The 19,447-nt window shown below is 40.6% G+C and overlaps 1 protein-coding gene across 1 annotated transcript in view; it reads right to left on the bottom strand.

Annotated features, from left to right (window-relative positions):
• The window catches only part of KCNH5 (potassium voltage-gated channel subfamily H member 5), a 157,086-nt gene that overhangs the window by 122,568 nt on the left and 15,071 nt on the right, over positions 1 to 19,447 (bottom strand). Inside the window, exons 3-4 of the mRNA XM_008501043.1 lie at positions 14,545 to 14,651; positions 10,261 to 10,389 (exon numbers count right to left, since the gene is read on the bottom strand). Coding sequence (XP_008499265.1) covers positions 10,261 to 10,389; positions 14,545 to 14,651 — 236 coding nt within the window. The remainder of the gene's footprint in view (positions 1 to 10,260; positions 10,390 to 14,544; positions 14,652 to 19,447) is intronic.

Genomic DNA, 19,447 nt, shown 5'->3' with positions numbered 1-19,447 from the left:
GGGGCTGGCAATGTGTGCTCTCTAGCAATCCTTTGCCATGGTGCTTCACAGTTTAAGAGATCCCACTCACAAAAATATGTGGTTAAAAATGCCTCTCATAAAAGCAAAACTGGTAAGAAATCCCTTGTCATCATCTTAGGTAAAAAAACCTCCTGTTCTGCATTAATCAAAAATATAGAAAGCCTGAGGAAGCTGGGGAAGATGTACCACAAGGATCTACCAGAGTAAGACATGGACCAAACAAAAGCAATCATTTTGCTGTAAAAATAAAAAGAAAGGAACAACTCTGACTTTATCAAATACTTCCTTTTTATCTTGGTAAGACTGCCAACGTCATGTGAAAGAAAGAAGCCACACACTATAACATTCAGGGTTACCATGCTGCTCATCTGGTCTGACCTCTTCTTTTCATAGGGCAAACCATTTCATCATGTCCTTTCTCCAGCAAGACCAAAGCTTTGCTTTGTGCAAGAGCAGACCTTTCATAAAAACCCTCCCAGCTTCATCTAGGGGCTTCACATTCTCACTTTTCTTTCAGTCTTGTGAAGCCAATGATTCTGAATGTTGGAAATACAGAAGGCACTAGCACGACTTCTTTCTAAGTCCAGCCTTATTCTACCTTTTACAATCTGCAAGAGTGTGAAAAAGTACCAACTTCTTTTGTTCCCTATTTACAACCCAAGAGAATTAAAAACACAGCAACTGCAAGATGCTGGGGTGTGAGTGGGAAGGTGAAAATGTATACAGACTGCCTCATGTCTGAAGTAATCTGTGTATGGTACATTTCTCTGTTTCTTGACCTTGTTGCAGACTAGATAAGTTCAAAATTATATTTAAAACCACAAAAAAAAATAGACCACAAAAAATTTGCATAGCTGCCTACTGTTGCCAATGTTTCTTCAAACGATTCCCACTTTTCTTTTTCTCTACAGACAGAGACTTGAAAAGAATTATAATTTTATCCCATGTATTAGTGACCGCCTGTCCTCACAGATATTTTCAGTCTGGAAGGAGTAAAGGAGCAGCACAAATAGCAAGTGCAAGAGGGAAAGAGAAAAACTACTCATGAGAAAAAGTAACACTTTGGATGCTCTCTTCAGGTCAGCTGCATTGTGTCTTTCTTCCACAGCATCACTTGAAAAACAATACCCTGAACTTGCAGCACCAAACTCAAATGTGACTAAAACACATGGAGGAGAAGGAAGAAAGCTACATGTTTTAATACAGGTTTTTAATACAGACTTAGTCATCCAGATAGCACCCACACTGAAAAAAATACTAAAATCTCTAGTTGAAAAAAATATATGATGTAATTGTAAAGATAAATTCATACATCAAAGCTTGCAAAGAGTTAAAAAATCTCAAGACAAGATGTTAATGTTCTTTATCATGCATTTGCTCTGAAAAATCTAGACAAGACTAGTTCCCCCTGGTAAAACATTAGTGTAGCTCTGCTTGGTTGCAATTAACCTTTTTGTCATGGCTTGTCTGGCCTTAAAAGGATCAGAAATAATGAAGGCTTTTAAATCACTGCAACAGGGAACTATCCAGTATCTTAGACTGCAGTGAAAACACTTGAGTTAAGAGTGGTATTATATGTAAAAAACAATGGCAAAGTGTAATTACAGCAATGGTCATGTTGATTCCACCCTGCAGGAGTATAAATAACAGCTCCAGACCATGGAAAAGTTATTGCTCTCCTCTCACTGTGGAGCATGAAGCAGTTAACATACAGAATGTGTAAATAATATTTACTCTATGACTTACCCATAAAAGTGAAGAGCTAGCACTGCTCAGAAATAGGCAGTTTGGAATTCAATTGATAACATGGATCATCCTTTTCCATCAATAGTTAGTATCTACAAATCTCAGCTATTTCTAGATGTTCAGACAGAAAAATCATTGCACTGGCTGGCTGTTTACTCTTTATGACAGGTAAAGTCTGGCTGAAAGAGCTCACTGTCTCTTCAAAAAACTTAATCATCCTGGTTTTGCTTTGCTAGGGAGAGAGGGATAAATGGGATTCGTGAATAAATAGAATAACAGGCAAAGAAAGCTCAAGCACTCCCATGATGCAGTAAAACTGTTTACTGACTGAAGAACTGCAGAGCCTATTCAACAGTAATTTAAAATATTAGGATAAATTTCCTATTTTGAAATTCTGTGCATTGCACTGTCTGATAATGCATTGCACTCTTGGGATAATCACTACATCTCACCTCTGTTCCTGTGCAGTGTTATGTTCCTAGCTACCATCCACCCACTGTCACCAACAGGGAACTTGGGCATATCACTTTACCTCTCTGAGCTTCAGTTTCTTCTCCTTAAAATGAAGATAATGCTAATGACCTACTTTGCAAGCCATTTTGAGATCTGCTGATGAAAAGTGCTAAGATTTATACACCACTAGATGACATTTGGTACACAATGTATTTTTAAATTTAATTCTGACATGGCTGCAAATTTACAGTACACAACTTCTTAAATTTCATGTTTATTCAACTGAAGCTAAACTTTATGCAAACACACAAGGCTACCAAGGACTTATTCCCCATAAGTATGTTTCTTTCAACAACTTCCAGAAAGGGACATAAAGCTACAGACATTTGGGAAATATTCTTCTCTGGCTAGATTTATTATAATAACAATGAAATTTTTAAACAACACCCATATGCAGAAAGGGTGAACAGGCTGATCTAAGTAACTACAGGCTGTCAGCTTGATCAGGCAAAATGAGAGAAAAGCCCACCTGAGTTTCAATATGTTTAATAAAAACGAAAAGGAAATTAATATAACAAATGGCTGTCAATACAGAATGATGTAAAACGCTCCACAATGTTAATTTAATTATTTGACGAGTATAAATTTGGTTCAGGAAGACTGCCAAATGCCTTGACAGAACAAGCTACAAGCCAAACACAACAGTCAGCCAGAGCCACAGCATATACATGATGTATGCTGCAGAGACATGAGCCAGGGCAGCTCCCCATTCCAGTGCTCCCTTGCTGGGGCTGGTTGGGGCAGCAATGTGCACCATTGACTTGAGGACAACCTCAGTGGTTGCTCCTGCTCTGCTCCTTAAGACAAAGAACTTCCAACAGCTCTACAATCAGCAAGGCCACAGTGCTCATCATGGAACAGCATCTCATCCTGGTGCTGCATTTGAATCACTGGAGAGATACATCTGCTTGTGTGGTCATCTTCATTGAACTGGCACTGGATGACACCATTGATAAAATATTGAGACCACACAGTTCAGTAAATTACAGGTTGTATAGATAAAGAACTTGCTACCTGCCAGATGTCAAGTAAGGAGTGATGGAAAGCAGTAAAAAATTACTTGAGAACCTTCCGGACCCCAGAGGACAGGGCCCCTTTTACTCAGTGCTTTTAAATGTGATTTGAAAGTCATTACAAAATGGCTGATAAAACGTCCAGATGAGAGGAAGATTAGAGGAATCTTAAACAGTAGTAAGGACAGTCACACAGGATGATGTGCTCGATTAATTGGTCATGTGCCATTAAAACGTGTTTTAAATGGAAATTAGGTATTTGGGCAAAAGCAATGCAAATTGTACCTCCAGCAGAGGAAGGGGGAAACATCCCCAGCAAAGAACACTTCTGAAAAGGATCCAGAGGTCTTAGGTAGATGAGCAATTCAACACATGGTTTGCTTTGGCAAAAAGTCACCTTCTCCTTGGATAGACAACAGTAAGAACTAGGCTTGGGGGAATACATTAATGGCCACAAAAACTGACTGGGGACCTGAGAGGCTGAAATCTGTGTCACCACAGATTCTTCTCGACTGCTGCCAGTGAGCTGGATTAAAGTGCAGCTAAAATATCTGTGTATCTGCCATCACCAGGGCTCCAACTTCAGGGTCGACAGCGCTTTAAGGGGCTCAACCCCTTTACTTTATCAGAAGTTGTAATGACGACTTGATTATAAATGCTTTAATAGGACTTTTTTAGTGCAGTGGGAACAAAATGAGTAAGGAAATGCCACTGCAAGAAGTTGAAGCCAGGTCAATTTAAATATGACACTTTCTTGAAGTCAAAAGCGAACCGAAAAAGCACAAGAAATATGAAAGAATGTGGTGGATACAATTCAGACTTCTAAATTAGCACTGGATGTTTATCAGGAGGGGATGGTTTAGTTGCACACAAGTTCATGGGTTCAGCAGAGGAAAAAATAAACACAATGTAATGGCCTGTGATATAGAGATTAGACTTGTAAGCTCTCTAATTCGACTTCATTTATTATTATTTTATATATGGCTTATGAGTGTTCAGTTTTCTAAATAGAACGTGTATCCATCTACAAACAGTTCCTGTCTTAAAGATCAACTCCCAGTATAACACAATCTCTCACAGGGCTAGACTTGATTTCAGTGGGATTTCTTTTTCATTTACACGTTAAACTTATAAAAATTTACAGTCAGTGTGCCTTGTGAGCTGCTGATGGAGCAAAGGCCTTAAAAGGCAAAATTAGGTTCAGGAAAGTACTTGATTTCTGTGAAGAAAACTAAACAGCCTTAGATATGGAAATTCTCTCTTCATCACAGTGGGTCTAGGACAGCAGCAAAGCAAGAAAGGGGGAGGGGGCTACAAAAATAAGGCCTCAGACTGATGAAAAAATCTCTTTGTGCGTTTTCAGCCTTTGCCATATCTGCTAGAAGTGCCAGCATGTCACTGAAGACACTAATGGTAATGCTTGTCCTGCAGGATCAAGAGCAAAGTGACCTTGAAAGATCTTCCTGGTTACTAACAAGCTGTACCCATCCAAAAGAGATGGTTTCAAACACCAAGAGACTGTGTCTTAAGATCATTCCTCTGAATTGCCTGCTCTGCATAATGGAAGCCTATCTAGTGCCCTGGCAAATGACCACTTCTCCTGTCATGCCCCCCAAATTCCTTTCTCAAGGCACAGGTTTGCCTGGATGCTGCCCTGAGGAGAATGGAGAGATGGATGTGATCTCCTTGGTGCATAAAGGAACTCAGGGATGAATCTCTGAAGACCAGAGCAGTAGGAAACAGCACATGAAAAGGGGTGTCTATAGCACCTTATTATCACAGGCTTGGAATAGGGGGCTGGGAAGGATATCCAGAGTGTGACCTATTAAATTACTGTTATGGATTACTGTCAAGGTGATGCATTCAACAGGGTACTGTGCTTCAGCTAAAGGTAGAAACCTCATTTCCAATCTCTAATCCCTCCTCCCACTTCATCTATTATCACCAGGATTGACATCCCCCACCCCAGGAAAAAAGTTCCCACATGCAACTAGTTACATATGCTTAATAACTTGAACTTATTAAAGATAAAAAAGGATCAGAAATATTAGCTTAGCAAGGATTAGCCACTGTAAGTGTGTATTTCTGCAACTACTGTGCTTTTTATAGCCCTGTCACACTCTGAGATAGAGTTGTATCATTATATAGTTATATAACCATAAAGAGTTATATCCCTGCAAGCATTACAGCATTGTCCCAGACAGTCTTGATTATCAAAGTCTGGCTCTATCAAATGAAAAACAAAACCAAAAAACAAACAGGATACTGCTGTGCCACCTCCTGATCCCATCTGTTAAGAGCACATAGTCCTGAGTTGCAGGAGCCTTGTTAACACAGCTTTGCATCCTATTTCTGCATCCCATCAATATTCACCAGAACATCCCAATAACCTCTAGCAAGTGACCTGATCCTATGCTCAAAATATTCAAGAGAACCAGTGAAAACTCTTGCTGAAAAAACTTCCAAGCTTACCTAGAGGCTACACTTTTTCTTCACTGATGATAACAAAAGGAATAAAGCCACTGCACAACTAGGTGAAACTCCACTATGAGCCAAAAAATTCTGGTCTTTTATCCTATCCTTAAACTTTCAGCTCAATATAATCTACAGAACCCCTGGCTTCAAATGCTGTTAACATTTTAAGTGGCCCCATTTACCCTTCTAACAGTTAGGGCCCAGAAAAATGGCATCATTTTTTTCTGAGACATAAACATAAGATTATTACCACTGTGTGTCTTTGGAGGAATTGAACATCTTCAAATGTTTTTAAAAGGCCACTGGGTAAAGCCAGAATAAAAGCACAGCAAGCTGAAAAAAGCATCCAACTGTGACCCTACAATGGTACAAACATAAGAAAGAAGATTCTTTGGGTTTTATTCTCTGGAAGAAAATACATAATACTATCTTTCATATGCTTGTAATGGCCTTCCACCTCTGCTGTGTAAGGCACTCAGCCAGGACACCTGGGGATCTGGCCCTCCACCACCACAGGCAGCACCTACTGCCTGGTGCTGAATCCAGATGAGATGAATGTTGGTATTACTAAAGAGGAACAGAGGGAAAGGAAAAGAGACCAGACAAAACATAACACAGCTCCTTCACTGGAAAATCAGGCATCATCCCAGTGATCACCAAGTGTGGCCATCATCTCCCACAGCACCTCCTGCCCTATCACTAATTCCAAACCTTCAGCCACACCACCACCCTCCACAGCTCATCCAGACACCAACTCAGGAGCTGGGGCACTACAAACCCTAAATCAAGTCAGTGGTGTGGTGTTCCTCCTACCCTCCTCATCATACAGCTGCCAGTGGCACCTTCACCTAGGAGTGAGCACCTGGTAGCTGCTGTTTCCTTTTGTTATAATCTTCACTGCTTCTACTTGACATGTTGGTTTTGTTGGGGTTTTTTTATATAATTTTGCATGGTTAGACAAATTTGGGAGTAATTTTCCATTTACAAGGATACGTTTTGGTCACTGTTATGTTGCTATCCATGGTATGTTTCCTGCACATAGCTCGGAGAAAATAGATATCAGCACGGGTAACCAGAAGGAAAGTCAGACAAATCTTTAGTGTCACTGCTGGTCAAAATACAGGTTTTGATCTCTGCCACCATATTTTATCAGAGGAAGGGAGATTTTAAATAATCCCTTTCTCCAGTCTTGCTCTCAGTCCAGTAACTTTCAGCAGCTTTCTGGACTGCAACTAATTCACAGTCTCCTGGGTGACCCAGGAAAATTTTTCATTCCTTGTAGTCCCTCCTGTAGGCAGAGCCCCCTTCTCCTCTCTGACAGCAGCAACACAGAGCACACGGTGAGCACAAAGGTGAGCAGAGATTCACCATCTGCCACAGTGCCCCAGACCTCTCCAACTCCCCTGGCTCACACAGGGCAAGTCCTCATTATGTCAACTATATTTTTTGTACTCAGTCTGTAAACAAGCGTGGTTTTGAGCCTATATTGGACCCAAAAAATCCCACCTCTCCCTGGTAACATGCTTTGTAGTAAGTCAACTATTTTAGTTTATTCCTTATGCCCTGTTTTCACAAATATAAGTTCGTCAACTCTTCTGAGCAGTTCTGCATCCTCAGGATTGGGGCACCATTACCAGCCCCCCAAAACCACAGCTGCCCATGCAAGGTTTGCACCAGATGCCAATGATGCCACAGACACCATGAGCAGATCTGGCAAACCCAGCCATATATTTCCAGGAGCCAGGAGCCACGGACACCCTGCAGTGTAGATACACACATCATTATGATTTAAATACCAAGCCCTTGTACCTTGTAGAAGTGTGATATACTGAAGCTTCACAACAAAGCAACAAACCTTCGAACAGTACAGAATATATTGGTAGGGAGAGATTATTGCATAATGGCATCAATATTTTATTTCTGCTGAATTTTTTATCTCAAATTTACTGTTCCCATAAGTAATAGACAGAAACTCATCTGCACCATAGTTACTTATGTATTATGTATTACACGGTCCTGGCAGTCTCAGAAGACAAATCCTTCTTTAAAAAAAAAGAAAAAAAAAACCTCCCCCCCAAAAAAATTAGCTCTTTCAATGACAAATTCCAGCACTCAACAGCAGTACTTCACTGAAACGATTCTTCCAAAAGTTTAAAAATTCTCCATTACATTGTAATGTATATGTTTACCAATCTCATCACTCAAAAATAAAGTGGCCTGGCAGCTTCTAAGCACATTGTAATGTTATCTGCAAGGACAATGAATTATGCATCTCTCCTAGCACTACGTCTGACAAAACAGCCCTGTGATTCCAGTGCTAAGCATCCTGCAGGCCCAGTGAGGTGAGAGGCAGAGAGTAATGCAGCAATGCTGCCTTCCTGCCCTGGTAGTAAAATGGTGCAAATATTTGAATATGATCTTCTAATAGGAAGAATATAGAAGACAAACTTTGATTTATGCAATAGCAGAAGGAAAAATTGGGTCAATGGTTTGTAATTATGGACCTTGTAGGACCTATTGATCAGTGTTAATCAGTGCTCTAACCAAAGCATCCTGAGCAAATTCTTAAGACTCCAGTCATCCACCATAAAGGCACTTGAGGGATGTGTTAACCCTTCCACAGTGCCTTTTTTTGAGAGGTTTTTTTTGTGGTTTTTTTTTTAAAGTATGGACTTGTACAGAAGTGCTCTCTAAACATTCAGTCAAACCTCTCTGGCTGCTGACAGAGATATTTTGCAATGTTCATAGCAAATACCTCACATCTTAACCAATGGTAGCCTTCAGTGGAGAGCAGCAGTACACAGGCAAGACACTTCACAGCTAATGTTCTTCCCATAGGAAAATAAATTGTTCCTGTAAGGGATGCCATAGGGATTCTGCTCCTCCTCAGCCACAAGATGGGGAGGGGGAGAGCACAGCCCAGCCTAGCACATCCCTGTATCCCCAGGGAAGGCAGCAGACTATGCATTTTCCAGGCCAAGAATCCAAATGAGGCAACATTCATAATCTCTGCTTTTGGAAATCACCTTCAATATGTTTTCCCTGTCATGACACAGCCACACATTCCTCAGTGCAACTATGCACTGCAGAAATTGGGCAGGGACAGTAAAATTGGGGGGGCTGGGGGTTAATTTCATGTGACATACCTCTTGCTCCCCCCAGAAAGCATCAGAAAGAAAATCCTATAAGAGGATACTTGAAAAGACTGGTTTTTTTCCTTGATGAGCTCCCACTACTTACTATAAACAGGGCAGCCAGGAGCCAGTCACATGCCTTCAGATCTCTACAGCTGAAGTCTTTCCAATTAACTGGCATTTATCCTAAAAAATTCAGAGTATTTCCAGGCAGAAGCATTCCACGTTATGGAGTTGAAAGTGAAATGAAGGAACATTTGCAGGTTGTTAACTAAGTTGTAGAGGCAGTAAAGTTTATGATGGCTGAGAAGTTATTCCTGTAGCAGGATCTTATAACTTTATGGATATACTCTCTAGACAAAAAAATTTTGATATTTGGTGTTAGTCCAAAGAAAGGCCTCTCCTTTAAGTCTGCCTTCATAAACCTACTTTGCAGTTATCCAAACACATATAATAAGTGTTATCTAGATCATAAGAAATTAGTTTAAATCCCGTTTGCATTCAAATTACACCAAGTTTATTCAGAGCACACACGGTGCTTGGTGAGAAATCAAGCCCAAGCATGAAGAGAAAAATACAGCAAGAAATTAATCATTCGAAGGCAACTTCCAAGAGCAGATGGGATGTAGATGCCCTTCCTTGTGTGAGTGTGCATTATTTTACCCAAAATAATATATGTGTAAACCTGACACAAGACACACGTCTTATAACCAAAGCAGAAGATGCTGCTAGATTTTTCCCCACCAGTTCTTTCATGTAAAGGGGCTGTGGGCATGGCCATGGGTTGTTGGGTGATGAGAGGACAGCACATCTCAACAAACACCATCACCAGCTGTTAAATTAAAAGTACAATGTTCACTGCCATGCAGTCATCATCACTGGCCACTAACAAAGGACCCAAACGGGCTCTTTCTTTTACATTTCCTCTGTAAGAGTGAGAAAAGTTTGAAATATTATTTCAGCACAAAGAAATTGAAATAATTTTTTTGCTAAGAAGATACACTTAAGGAGAAAGGTCTCCCAAAACAACACAGCATTCAAAAGGCTCAAAAACTGTGCCATATCAAATGGAGATAAAAATAACAATCATTAAAAAAAGGGGGGGGGGAGTGAAAAAGCAGTGAAATTACAAAGAGAAAGGAAGGTTTATTACTCTGGCAAAATATTGTTAAGGAATTCCCACGCATAGTGATTTATATTTCATTTTTAAGCAATAATTCAGAAGAGTGACATCAAGAAGCGGATCACAAAACATTCCCTGAATTCAAGATCACAGGTGTGACATGATTCTGCCTCACGACTGAGCTCAAGCATGCACTTCATCATTTGCCAAAGAAAACACCAAATTTCATATTTACCTTTAGTTGAATCATCTTCAATCGGTTGTTTGAATAAAGTGATATCCTTAAAAGTGCACAGGAACAAAACCACTTTTTCATGCTCATTTCTTATGGGTGCAATTTGCATGTAGAACCAAACTGGTGTTCCTGAAGCAAAGAAAAAGGTGACATTGAACTGTGGTGTAGCCCAAACTTGCCCCAGCCTGTACATCAATTATTTAATCATTCACATGTTATTATAATACACATGTAGTTTAGGACCCTATCTAGATATTTCTATACCTTCCAGATCTTTTAGGTAAAGGTAAAAAGGTAAAAAAGGTAAAAGTAAAAAACATATTTGTATTTTTACAGATTCATTAAAATTGGGAAATGTAACCAATTAGCAGAAATGGGAGGCTTTATAAATCTCCATTCTGAAATAAATGTATGGTTCTTTCTCTCTTGCTCTGTTTATTTTTTCCCAGAATGTCTCACAAATTTACTATCTGCAGGGTAGACAGGTAAGAAAAAAAAAGGATGGATGGTATCTTTTGATTCCTTCTTCATATAGTATGGAGCTATCAAATATAAAACCATCGGAGTGTACTGTCAAAGGCTACGAATTTGATGTCATTCCATTATTTCAGAGGAAGTGAACTAATCTAGATATATCTTGCAAATGCCCTGTCAGGACAAATCAGGAAATTCAGATTCTTTCCTGTGTTTCAGGTCCTGTGTTTCACCTCCTTGCTGTCCAGCCCAGTGGAGCACTCTCCCAATGCAGCTATATTTATTTACCTTTTGATTTTTTATTTTTTGAAATAAACCCAAAATAATTTTCAAACCCCACCACTCATCAAAGAAACAGCTAGTAAAATACCTATGGTGCTGGAGTGGCTAGGAGCTAAAACTGGTCTTGTCTCTTAGGCTGACATGCACATAACAATCCCTTATGTACACACAGGTCTGCTCTGTAAGGAGCAAAATCCTAAAAGATTTTAAGCAATCAACTTAAAAACACCCTGCCCACCTGCAAGGACATCAATGTCAGAGACACTTTCCATCCAGCAAAGCTCCCTGCTCATGGCCATGTCCCCTCCCTCCCAAACTTGCACCTTCAGGCACTGCACTATAAATGCCTTCACAGCCATCTAATTACCTTTGGGATTTGATGTGCTTTCAGCCAGTTGACATAAAGGCTTTTCTCCTGAGCTGCCTGAATGCCAGCCTGAGAGCTGACACACTGAGACAAGCCATTTGCCCACTGATATCCCATGGGCACCCCTAAATCTCCTCTAAGGAATCGTGGCTTGGAGCTTTGCCAGGAACTGCAGGGTAGATGCCCAGAGGTCAAACCCATTTGGACCAGGACTGATGTGAGGAAGACTAAATCCACAAGAGCTCCAAAATTCAGCATTGCTAAACTAGGATTAAACCAGTAACTCGCTGGCAGTAAGTGGAGAACTGGGAAAGATGGGGAACTGACTGATAATTCCAAAGCTATTATATTGATTACTTGATTATCTCAATTCCCAGTTGCTAACCCAAGACAAAAGACTCTTTTCATTCCTTCTAAAAACAGAGTGCTGCAGCTCTCTGGAGTAATACTCTACTTGCACTTAACACCTGGCAACAGATCTGTACCTTATGAAAAGCTCTGAATGTAAGGAGGCAAAATAACCTGTACAACAGCACTGATAAAAATCAAAGATGGAAGCAAGGTGGCGAATACAGGCAGCAAGCTGGGCAAAAGCAGGCAAAGAGGATTCCTGAGTATTACATATATATATATATATATATATGTATACACACACGTGTGTTTAGGAGTAAATATATATGTATGCACATGCTGAACTTGGCTGCTGAATAGCTGGGTGGGCAGCACTGAGGACTATGTAAGAGGGAGTGCAGTAAAGCCAAAGAAAGTTGTAGCAAGCTTTCAGGTCTGCTTGCTGGGTTAAAAAGCCAGACGGGGGCAAGGGAAGTCAGCAGTCATATGGGTGCTGTTGGAGAACATCAGCTCTTCAAAGATCATCTCTGTGCTGAAGGAAAGAATGGGAAAGCAACGTGAAAATCTCAAAATCTCCCTCGTGCCTAAAGCATAGAGGAATGGGTGAGAAAGAAAAGGTCGTGCCACAAAATCAAAAGTACATGGCACCTCAGGGCCTACAGTTTGAAAATGTGGGTGGGAGGGTGCTCTAAGGGTACTGCAAGTTCCATGCAGGAGAGAGGCAACAGGTCTCTGCCAATCCCTTTCACAGAGAATCTCTATTTTGCCAAAAGATATTCATGTATATCAACAGATACTACTCTACTCTTCATCTGCTCCAATATCCAGCTGGAATGATTAGAATAATAAGCAGGCAGTTTCTTGAAGAACCATCTTCTGCAAGTCTCAGAGTATGACAAATGGAAGCAAACCCTGGGAAAACCTAATGCAAAACTGGAGCCAAAAGGTGAACCCATTAGTGTTTGCAAGAGCTGGAAGTTCTGGGCTTCAGGAGATGGAGAAGAAAGCTGGCAACTGACATTATGAATAGGAATTGACTCAAGCCTGAAAAGAAATATGACTTTTCTACAAAGTCCTTCTGTAAGCCTGCATAACTCATGGAAAGTATAGGCTTAGAGATCTGAGCAAAGATGAAGATTTTATTAACACAACTGCAGCTCAATAAATCTCTGAAGCATCATGAAGCAAAGAACAACCCAAAGCAAAAAGCAACTGGCTTGTTACAGAAAAGTCACCAAGAGAAGGCTTTCCTCTTTTTGTACTTCAATAAAATAGAAAGGAATTTAGTTCAGGACCAACTCATGCTAAAGCAGAAGCTGCCAGACCAATTAATGAGAGATGTCAGGGTCAAGGAGAGCACTGGGTCTCTGAGATCCATCTCTGGGTATCACATGGACACAGGGTATGGCAGTGCTGGGCACCACCACCTGCAAAGATACCCACCATAAGTCTACACAGGCATTTGTCCCTTGTGTGAGGGGACTTTCAGGTGACCTGCACAGGAAATAAGCAAAGCAGAAAATCTAGAGAATAGACACATCCATATGCTCAGGAACCAAAGAGAGGTCATTCAGAGGGCTCTCCTGGGCACCTGCAGGAAAAGCTGGATTTCACAGCCACTCTTGCTTCTCTTTTCAATTAAAGTTTTGGCTAAAACAACCACATTTCTTACTGTTTAAGTGCACACAGGCGAAGATTTAGTCCAGAAAGAGAAAGTAGAAGTAAAGCATAAAGTATTTGGGTTTGTTTCAAGATGAGGTATCCGGGATGCTCTCTTCAATGTCATGAAAGGGTTCTGTGAGTTTGCAGTAAAACCACCAACCTGACCCCAGCAAGGTGCTCCATGCCAGCAGCAAGTCCACCCGAGGGGTACCATGGCCTCAGCTACTGGGATGAAGGCAGATGAACCAGGGGGAAATGTCCCCAACCCCACAGGAGCTGCATTCTGTACTGGGCAAGGAAAGCCAAACTGGAAAAACATCTCCATCAAGATTGCATTTGGCTTCTGTTTGACTTGGCCACTGGCCCAAGCAACCAGACTCGGTCTGCTCAGTGTAGAGGAACGGATTTTCTGGAGCACATTTCATCTGACAGTTTTGGCTTTCTCTCTTGGGAACATGGCCTGTCCAGCAAAGGCAGCTGTTTTGCTCCACTGCCAACAGCAGAAGAGTTGTCCACACTGCACAAGCCCAGAGCAAGACCACAGAACATCATGGATCTTGCTTAGTATGTGCTCTAGCACTGATAAGCCAGAAGTACAAGTGACTTGTGGTTAAGATTTCACTGAAGAAAATCTTTCCTGGTTCTGGTAAACCCCAGTAAACCCAAAGCCGCCAAGAGGAAGGAACTTATGCCCTAAATCGTATTAAATTACAAACTTCCCTCATTTTCTAATCAATCCCTGGGTTAGGCACTAAATTTAGCACTGTCATTAGAGCTCATACATGTTGGTTTACAGAAGGCAGAGGCACTGCGGGGAACATCCACCCATGGCAGCTAGGGGTTGGGTTCTCACTTGAGGAGACATGGGGGGTAACCTCATTCAGGCTTTCTTTTCACTTAACCCAGGCAGTTTCCTTTCAAGAAACAATCCTTTTAAAAAGGAGTCAGACTACAGACAGGAGGAAACAACTATTTTTGGTAGTCTGAACACATATCCTGAAAAAAAATTTTCTTGAGATTTGGTAGTCAAATCTTCTCCAAATCGTGCACCAATTTTACCAGTATGTCAAAATTAAAATTTATTTTAGTCTATTATACATTTAAATATGCATTATCACTCCTAACACCATACACAAATATATACATACTGTTCTTCTTGTAGAGGAGAATTTCAAAGCAGTTTGACTCATAGTTGTCGAAAGTCTGTCTGACTTTTTCAATGGTCTTCTTGTCTGTCAGCTCACCATACATAAAACTGAAAAAAGAAAAACAAAACATTTCTTTTTTTCTAGACAAGCAACAATTTTATTAACCACTATAAGCACTGAAGATGATATAGCTGTCATTTAACAAAGTTCAGCTACGATTTACACTTCATTAAAATATTTATTGTCACAAGGAAACCAACAATAGTAATAAATCAAACCATGACCACCTTTTTACTGTAAATGACAGCAAATAAATCTAATGGAATGTTTCATTAAGTGCTTTTCTGAGCATATCGTTTAGGATTTATGGTTAGAAAAAGAGCTGATAGCCTATAAACCATTACTGCCACAGCTGCAGGCCACGGGAATGTTGCTGTCAAAACAGCAGAAACTGAAGAAAACCTCTAAAACCCCCAAATTTTGTTCAGTCCTCTTAAAAAAGGCTGCTGGAGGAGGAATGGAAGCTACAACAGGTAAAGGCTGTTGGCTGAGTCAATGGCTACAAATCTAATGAAGATACATCTGGGACTGTAAGATAATTTGAATCCTTCTGCTAAATACCAATTACAAAAAGAGGGAGGATGCAGCTAGTAAGCAGCACTGACTGTAATTTTCTGAAAATTCAGCACAGAAAGAAGTGTGTGAGTTGTCTCAGTGTAGGTACATCTGCACTGCTACCAAACATCACTAAATTCACCCTCATTTTTTGTATTTTACATTGCAGTTCTTTAATATTTCAGTGAAAAGATGGAAAACATTAAAACGCTTTTGGAGATTCACCCCTGCCAGAGAATATAAAAATGTAATTTTAACTTTGTTATTTCTTGCCACTTGACCATCTCATCTTTGCATTCTTCTTCAAGTCAGACTTTCAGGTGGTGTAAGAAAACCCAACCCCTGGCCTTACTTTGGAAAGCCTTTGTAAGGAAACAGCCAGGCTTTCGTTGTAATTTTTCAACAGATTAAAACAAAGACCACTCAGTGCAAATTCCCAATTCCACAACTGAATGAAAATGGAACATAGGATAAAAGCTCTCAGCCACTTGGATGAATATACTTTTAATTGATCAGACTTTTTTTTTTTTTTTCCTATTTTCTTTGTTCACAGTTTGAGCTTCAGCTGAAACCTACAACAGACAACCCTGAGAACATATAGGAGAAAAGAAAATCTATCAGTGCTCCTGTGGTTTCAATGCAGCTTCTCTTATTGATCAGCAGACCTCCAAAGGCTCAATAAACATTTATTTTACATCTCCTGTTCTGAGAGAAACAATAAAACAGCACAGTGGTTAGTGAGTCGGCAAGCATTAAAATACCCAATGAAGGCCAGACCATTAATTTTTTCTTTACACAGCCAACCCAGGGAGGTACCAGGGCTGCTCCCAGAATAAGGGGCTGCTCAACATGGGTGCTGGAGGCAGATGTGGGACATCCAAGCAATGGCAACATTAGAATGTCACTGCAGGAGCTTCTTCATCAATAACAAAGGGAGAGCTACTGATAAATGACATAACTGTTACCTCTGGGACAGTGATTTAATGGAGACACCACTACGGTGACTGCTGCCAGGAAAAGGTTTTACCAGGGCACAAGGTCTCAGTAAGGGACTGCTCGTCATTAGCATCCACGGCCGTCTTTGGGAAATCCTTACTGTTCATTTTCAAAGGACCTGCCATTATTTCCAGAGTTCAGCTGATAACCTCTTATACATCTATATGTGAGGTAACAACAAAAAAAGTTTGATCCTATATTTCATTTAATCTGTGCCTTTATAAAAGCACTGATAAGGTAAAAGCAGATTGCTCTTCTGCCTGCAAGACAAGACCTGGTAGTTTTTACACGGACTGTTGTGCAATTCAATTCCCTCTTTTTTTTTTTTTTTTTTGTTATCTTGAGATTTAAAACAATGTTTCTCATAGTCCTGAAGGAAAAAAATAACAAAAATTTGTTAATCTGTTTGACTTTACATGGCTTATAATGCAGAAAGACATCATTAATTATTGTTAAAATGACTAATCATACTTGGCCTTCAGAGTGGTGGATGATACCACTTAGAGCTGCTGAATACAATCGATCAACTTTATGTTTTTAATTAAAGGCAGCTTATTATTGCAGTAAACCTGTAATACTCAAATCTTATACTATTTTCACATATAAAGAGACATTTTAAAGGCTTAAGGAGTAATAATTTTTTTTTCTGAAGGCAATTTTTAACAGCACCGAAGGAACCTCACAGCCACTCACTGTATAAGTTATATAAGATCTTTGCTTATCACAGGTTTAATTTAATTTAGTCTGTCCTATTTTGTACACACGGAGAGACTCCTACTCCTTCAGTCAATCACTCTGTCTTTTTCTGCCTCATGTATTTTGTTATTTAGTGCTTGTCGAGTGCCTTCAGTGCAAACTCTACAAGACATAAATATCAAAACCACCATGCTACTGGGAATCTCACTACCTAGAAAAATAGACTTATCAAAGAGAAACAAGACTTGCAGAAATACTCAGAGAAAGGAATAATTTTAGATAATTCCCCCATCTCTGAAACAGACCATTTGTCATTTAAGCTGCCTGGACTCCTGCCTCCTTTTGAAAGCATCCCTTGGCACAGAAAAGCCCCATCTGAAGCTTTGTTCATGCTCTTCTATCTTTTGTCATGATCTGGAGCTGCAACATCAGAAGAGCCCCAGGCCTGCAGTGTGTGCCAGGGCAGTACTTAGCAGCCGCTTGTGAGGAATTATCCAGGAGAGAGGACAGGTGAAGCACAGAAGGAATATGATCCTGTATCCAAGTTACAGCTCCCATCCAAAAGCATTGGATGAAAAGGCATCAATTACAATGGACAAACATCTACCCAGGAGGAACAGCAAATAGAGACACACATCAATATCTTCAAAACTTTGCAAGTTAAAGGGCAGGCACCATTTCTAAGTAGAAACAGTGAAGCTCCCTGGGCCCCACCAGTGAGCTCAGCAAGGTTTCTTTACACATCTTAGGCAGTGCAGGGAGCCCTTCTCACATAAACAAAAATTAGGTCAAGAAGGTAACATCTCAGGATCAAATCAGATTTGTTTCAAGTCCCACACGCTGTACTCACCATGCAAAATCCCACTTCTTTGAACACAGCGGGAATTCTGCCACCAGCTACACTGGAGCCAAGATTTCACACAGACTTTTTTTAACTCCACTTGTAATGGTGCAAAAATCAAAACAAGGGGGACCAAAGATGCTGCAAGTGTTTCCTTGGAATCGCTACCTGTAAGCAACAGCTTCAGCAAGGAAATCCCAGTTCCACCCTCCCTGTAGAGCTGGAGCAAGGGTTAAGAGGGTTTTTCCTTTTTGAGAACAAAACCCACAACCAGTTACCCCCAGCCTAGTGCAATGCTGCTGGGTACAAAGAAAGGTATGCAAAGCAAAGCCTGGAGCAAATGCCACGTGTAAAAAGCCAGGGTAGGTCTGTTAAAGAGCCACCCAAAGGGTATCTACTCTACTGAAGGTTTGATGAGAATACGGAGCTTAACTGATAAGAGGCAATGCTCGAAAACAATCATTTTACTTCCAGCATTGAAGAGGGTTTTCACGTGTTATAACCCTTTATTCTTTGAACATATTCATGAAGACATACATTGCCACAACTGTGGGCAACTGGGCATGAAACAAGTCTCTTCCTGCATGCTGGCTGATCTATCAGTGCACCTCCAGGCTTAGGTTTTTGCGTGGTTAATTGAAGTTTAAAGGTATCCCAACTACAGATGCCCTCTTCCTCCTGCACCCTCAGCTCATTTTGATTTGGCACAGTAATGCTTCACCAGCACACAAGTTCTCCCACCTGAAAACCCGGTGTATTTTAGCACCCACATACAAATTATTACACGTATCAGCCCCAGCCACACCTGCAACTTTGGTTGCCGCATGCACCCAGAAATAACACACTTTGTTTCCCAACATGGAATATTCATGTAGCCTGACTCCTTATCTACATCTTACGAGCAGCCCCAATGTAGAGCATGGGGTGGGAAAGAAAGGATACAGTTGATACCTGCTGGACTACCCAGGAGAGCTGGGTTTGAAGGCACTGATTTGAAGGCTGATTTGAAGGCACTATACCTTATATACAGGGGGACATGGCCCAAATATTGCAAAATTTATAAATTCTCCTTTATCACACTCGTGATCAGCAGCAAGAAATCACTGTCTAGATGTAGGGACTAGATGTACATTGTTTGTCACTGTGTATTTTTCTTTGGTTGGATATTTGGCACTAAGCAGCTGTAAAAACAAGCCCTTCCAAAACTTGCAATAAAGGTGTGGCACCATAGTACTCTTTTCCCAGAGCATTTTCCTTAGAACAGTAAACATTACATATAAAGCAATTCTTATGTAAGATGCCACACAATCTGTGCCTAACATAGCAAATCTGGACTGAGAGTCTGACTTAGAAAATAATATAACTAATAGCCCCCAATATAAAAAAACCTCCACTGAATTTCTACTGAGCAAGCTCAAGCAGGTGCCATTGGCTTTCAAGGCTATTTTCCATTCCATACATCAGCACAGCTCTTCACTAGAAAGCAGCCCCAAAGCCATTACTCTGGAAGACAACACACTGCATGTCAGACCATGTCAAAAACCCCTCCAGCTCTCCTTTAATCCACAAAGACTCGGATGTCTCCGAAGAAAAAAAAAAACATCACAACACATATATAACTCTACCAGTTAAGGCCCAGACACAAAAGAAGCACTGGACATGCCTTTAGTGCCCTCTGCTACCAATTCCATTTTCCACAATTATTCCTCCTTTAATTTGCATCCTTATGGTTCAAGATCTGCTTGAACATGGTCA

This window comes from Calypte anna, chromosome 5A (assembly GCF_003957555.1).
Source record: "Calypte anna isolate BGI_N300 chromosome 5A, bCalAnn1_v1.p, whole genome shotgun sequence".
In the NCBI taxonomy this organism is placed as follows: Eukaryota; Metazoa; Chordata; class Aves; order Apodiformes; family Trochilidae; genus Calypte; species Calypte anna.
This window is presented reverse-complemented; position numbering and strand designations above follow the sequence as displayed.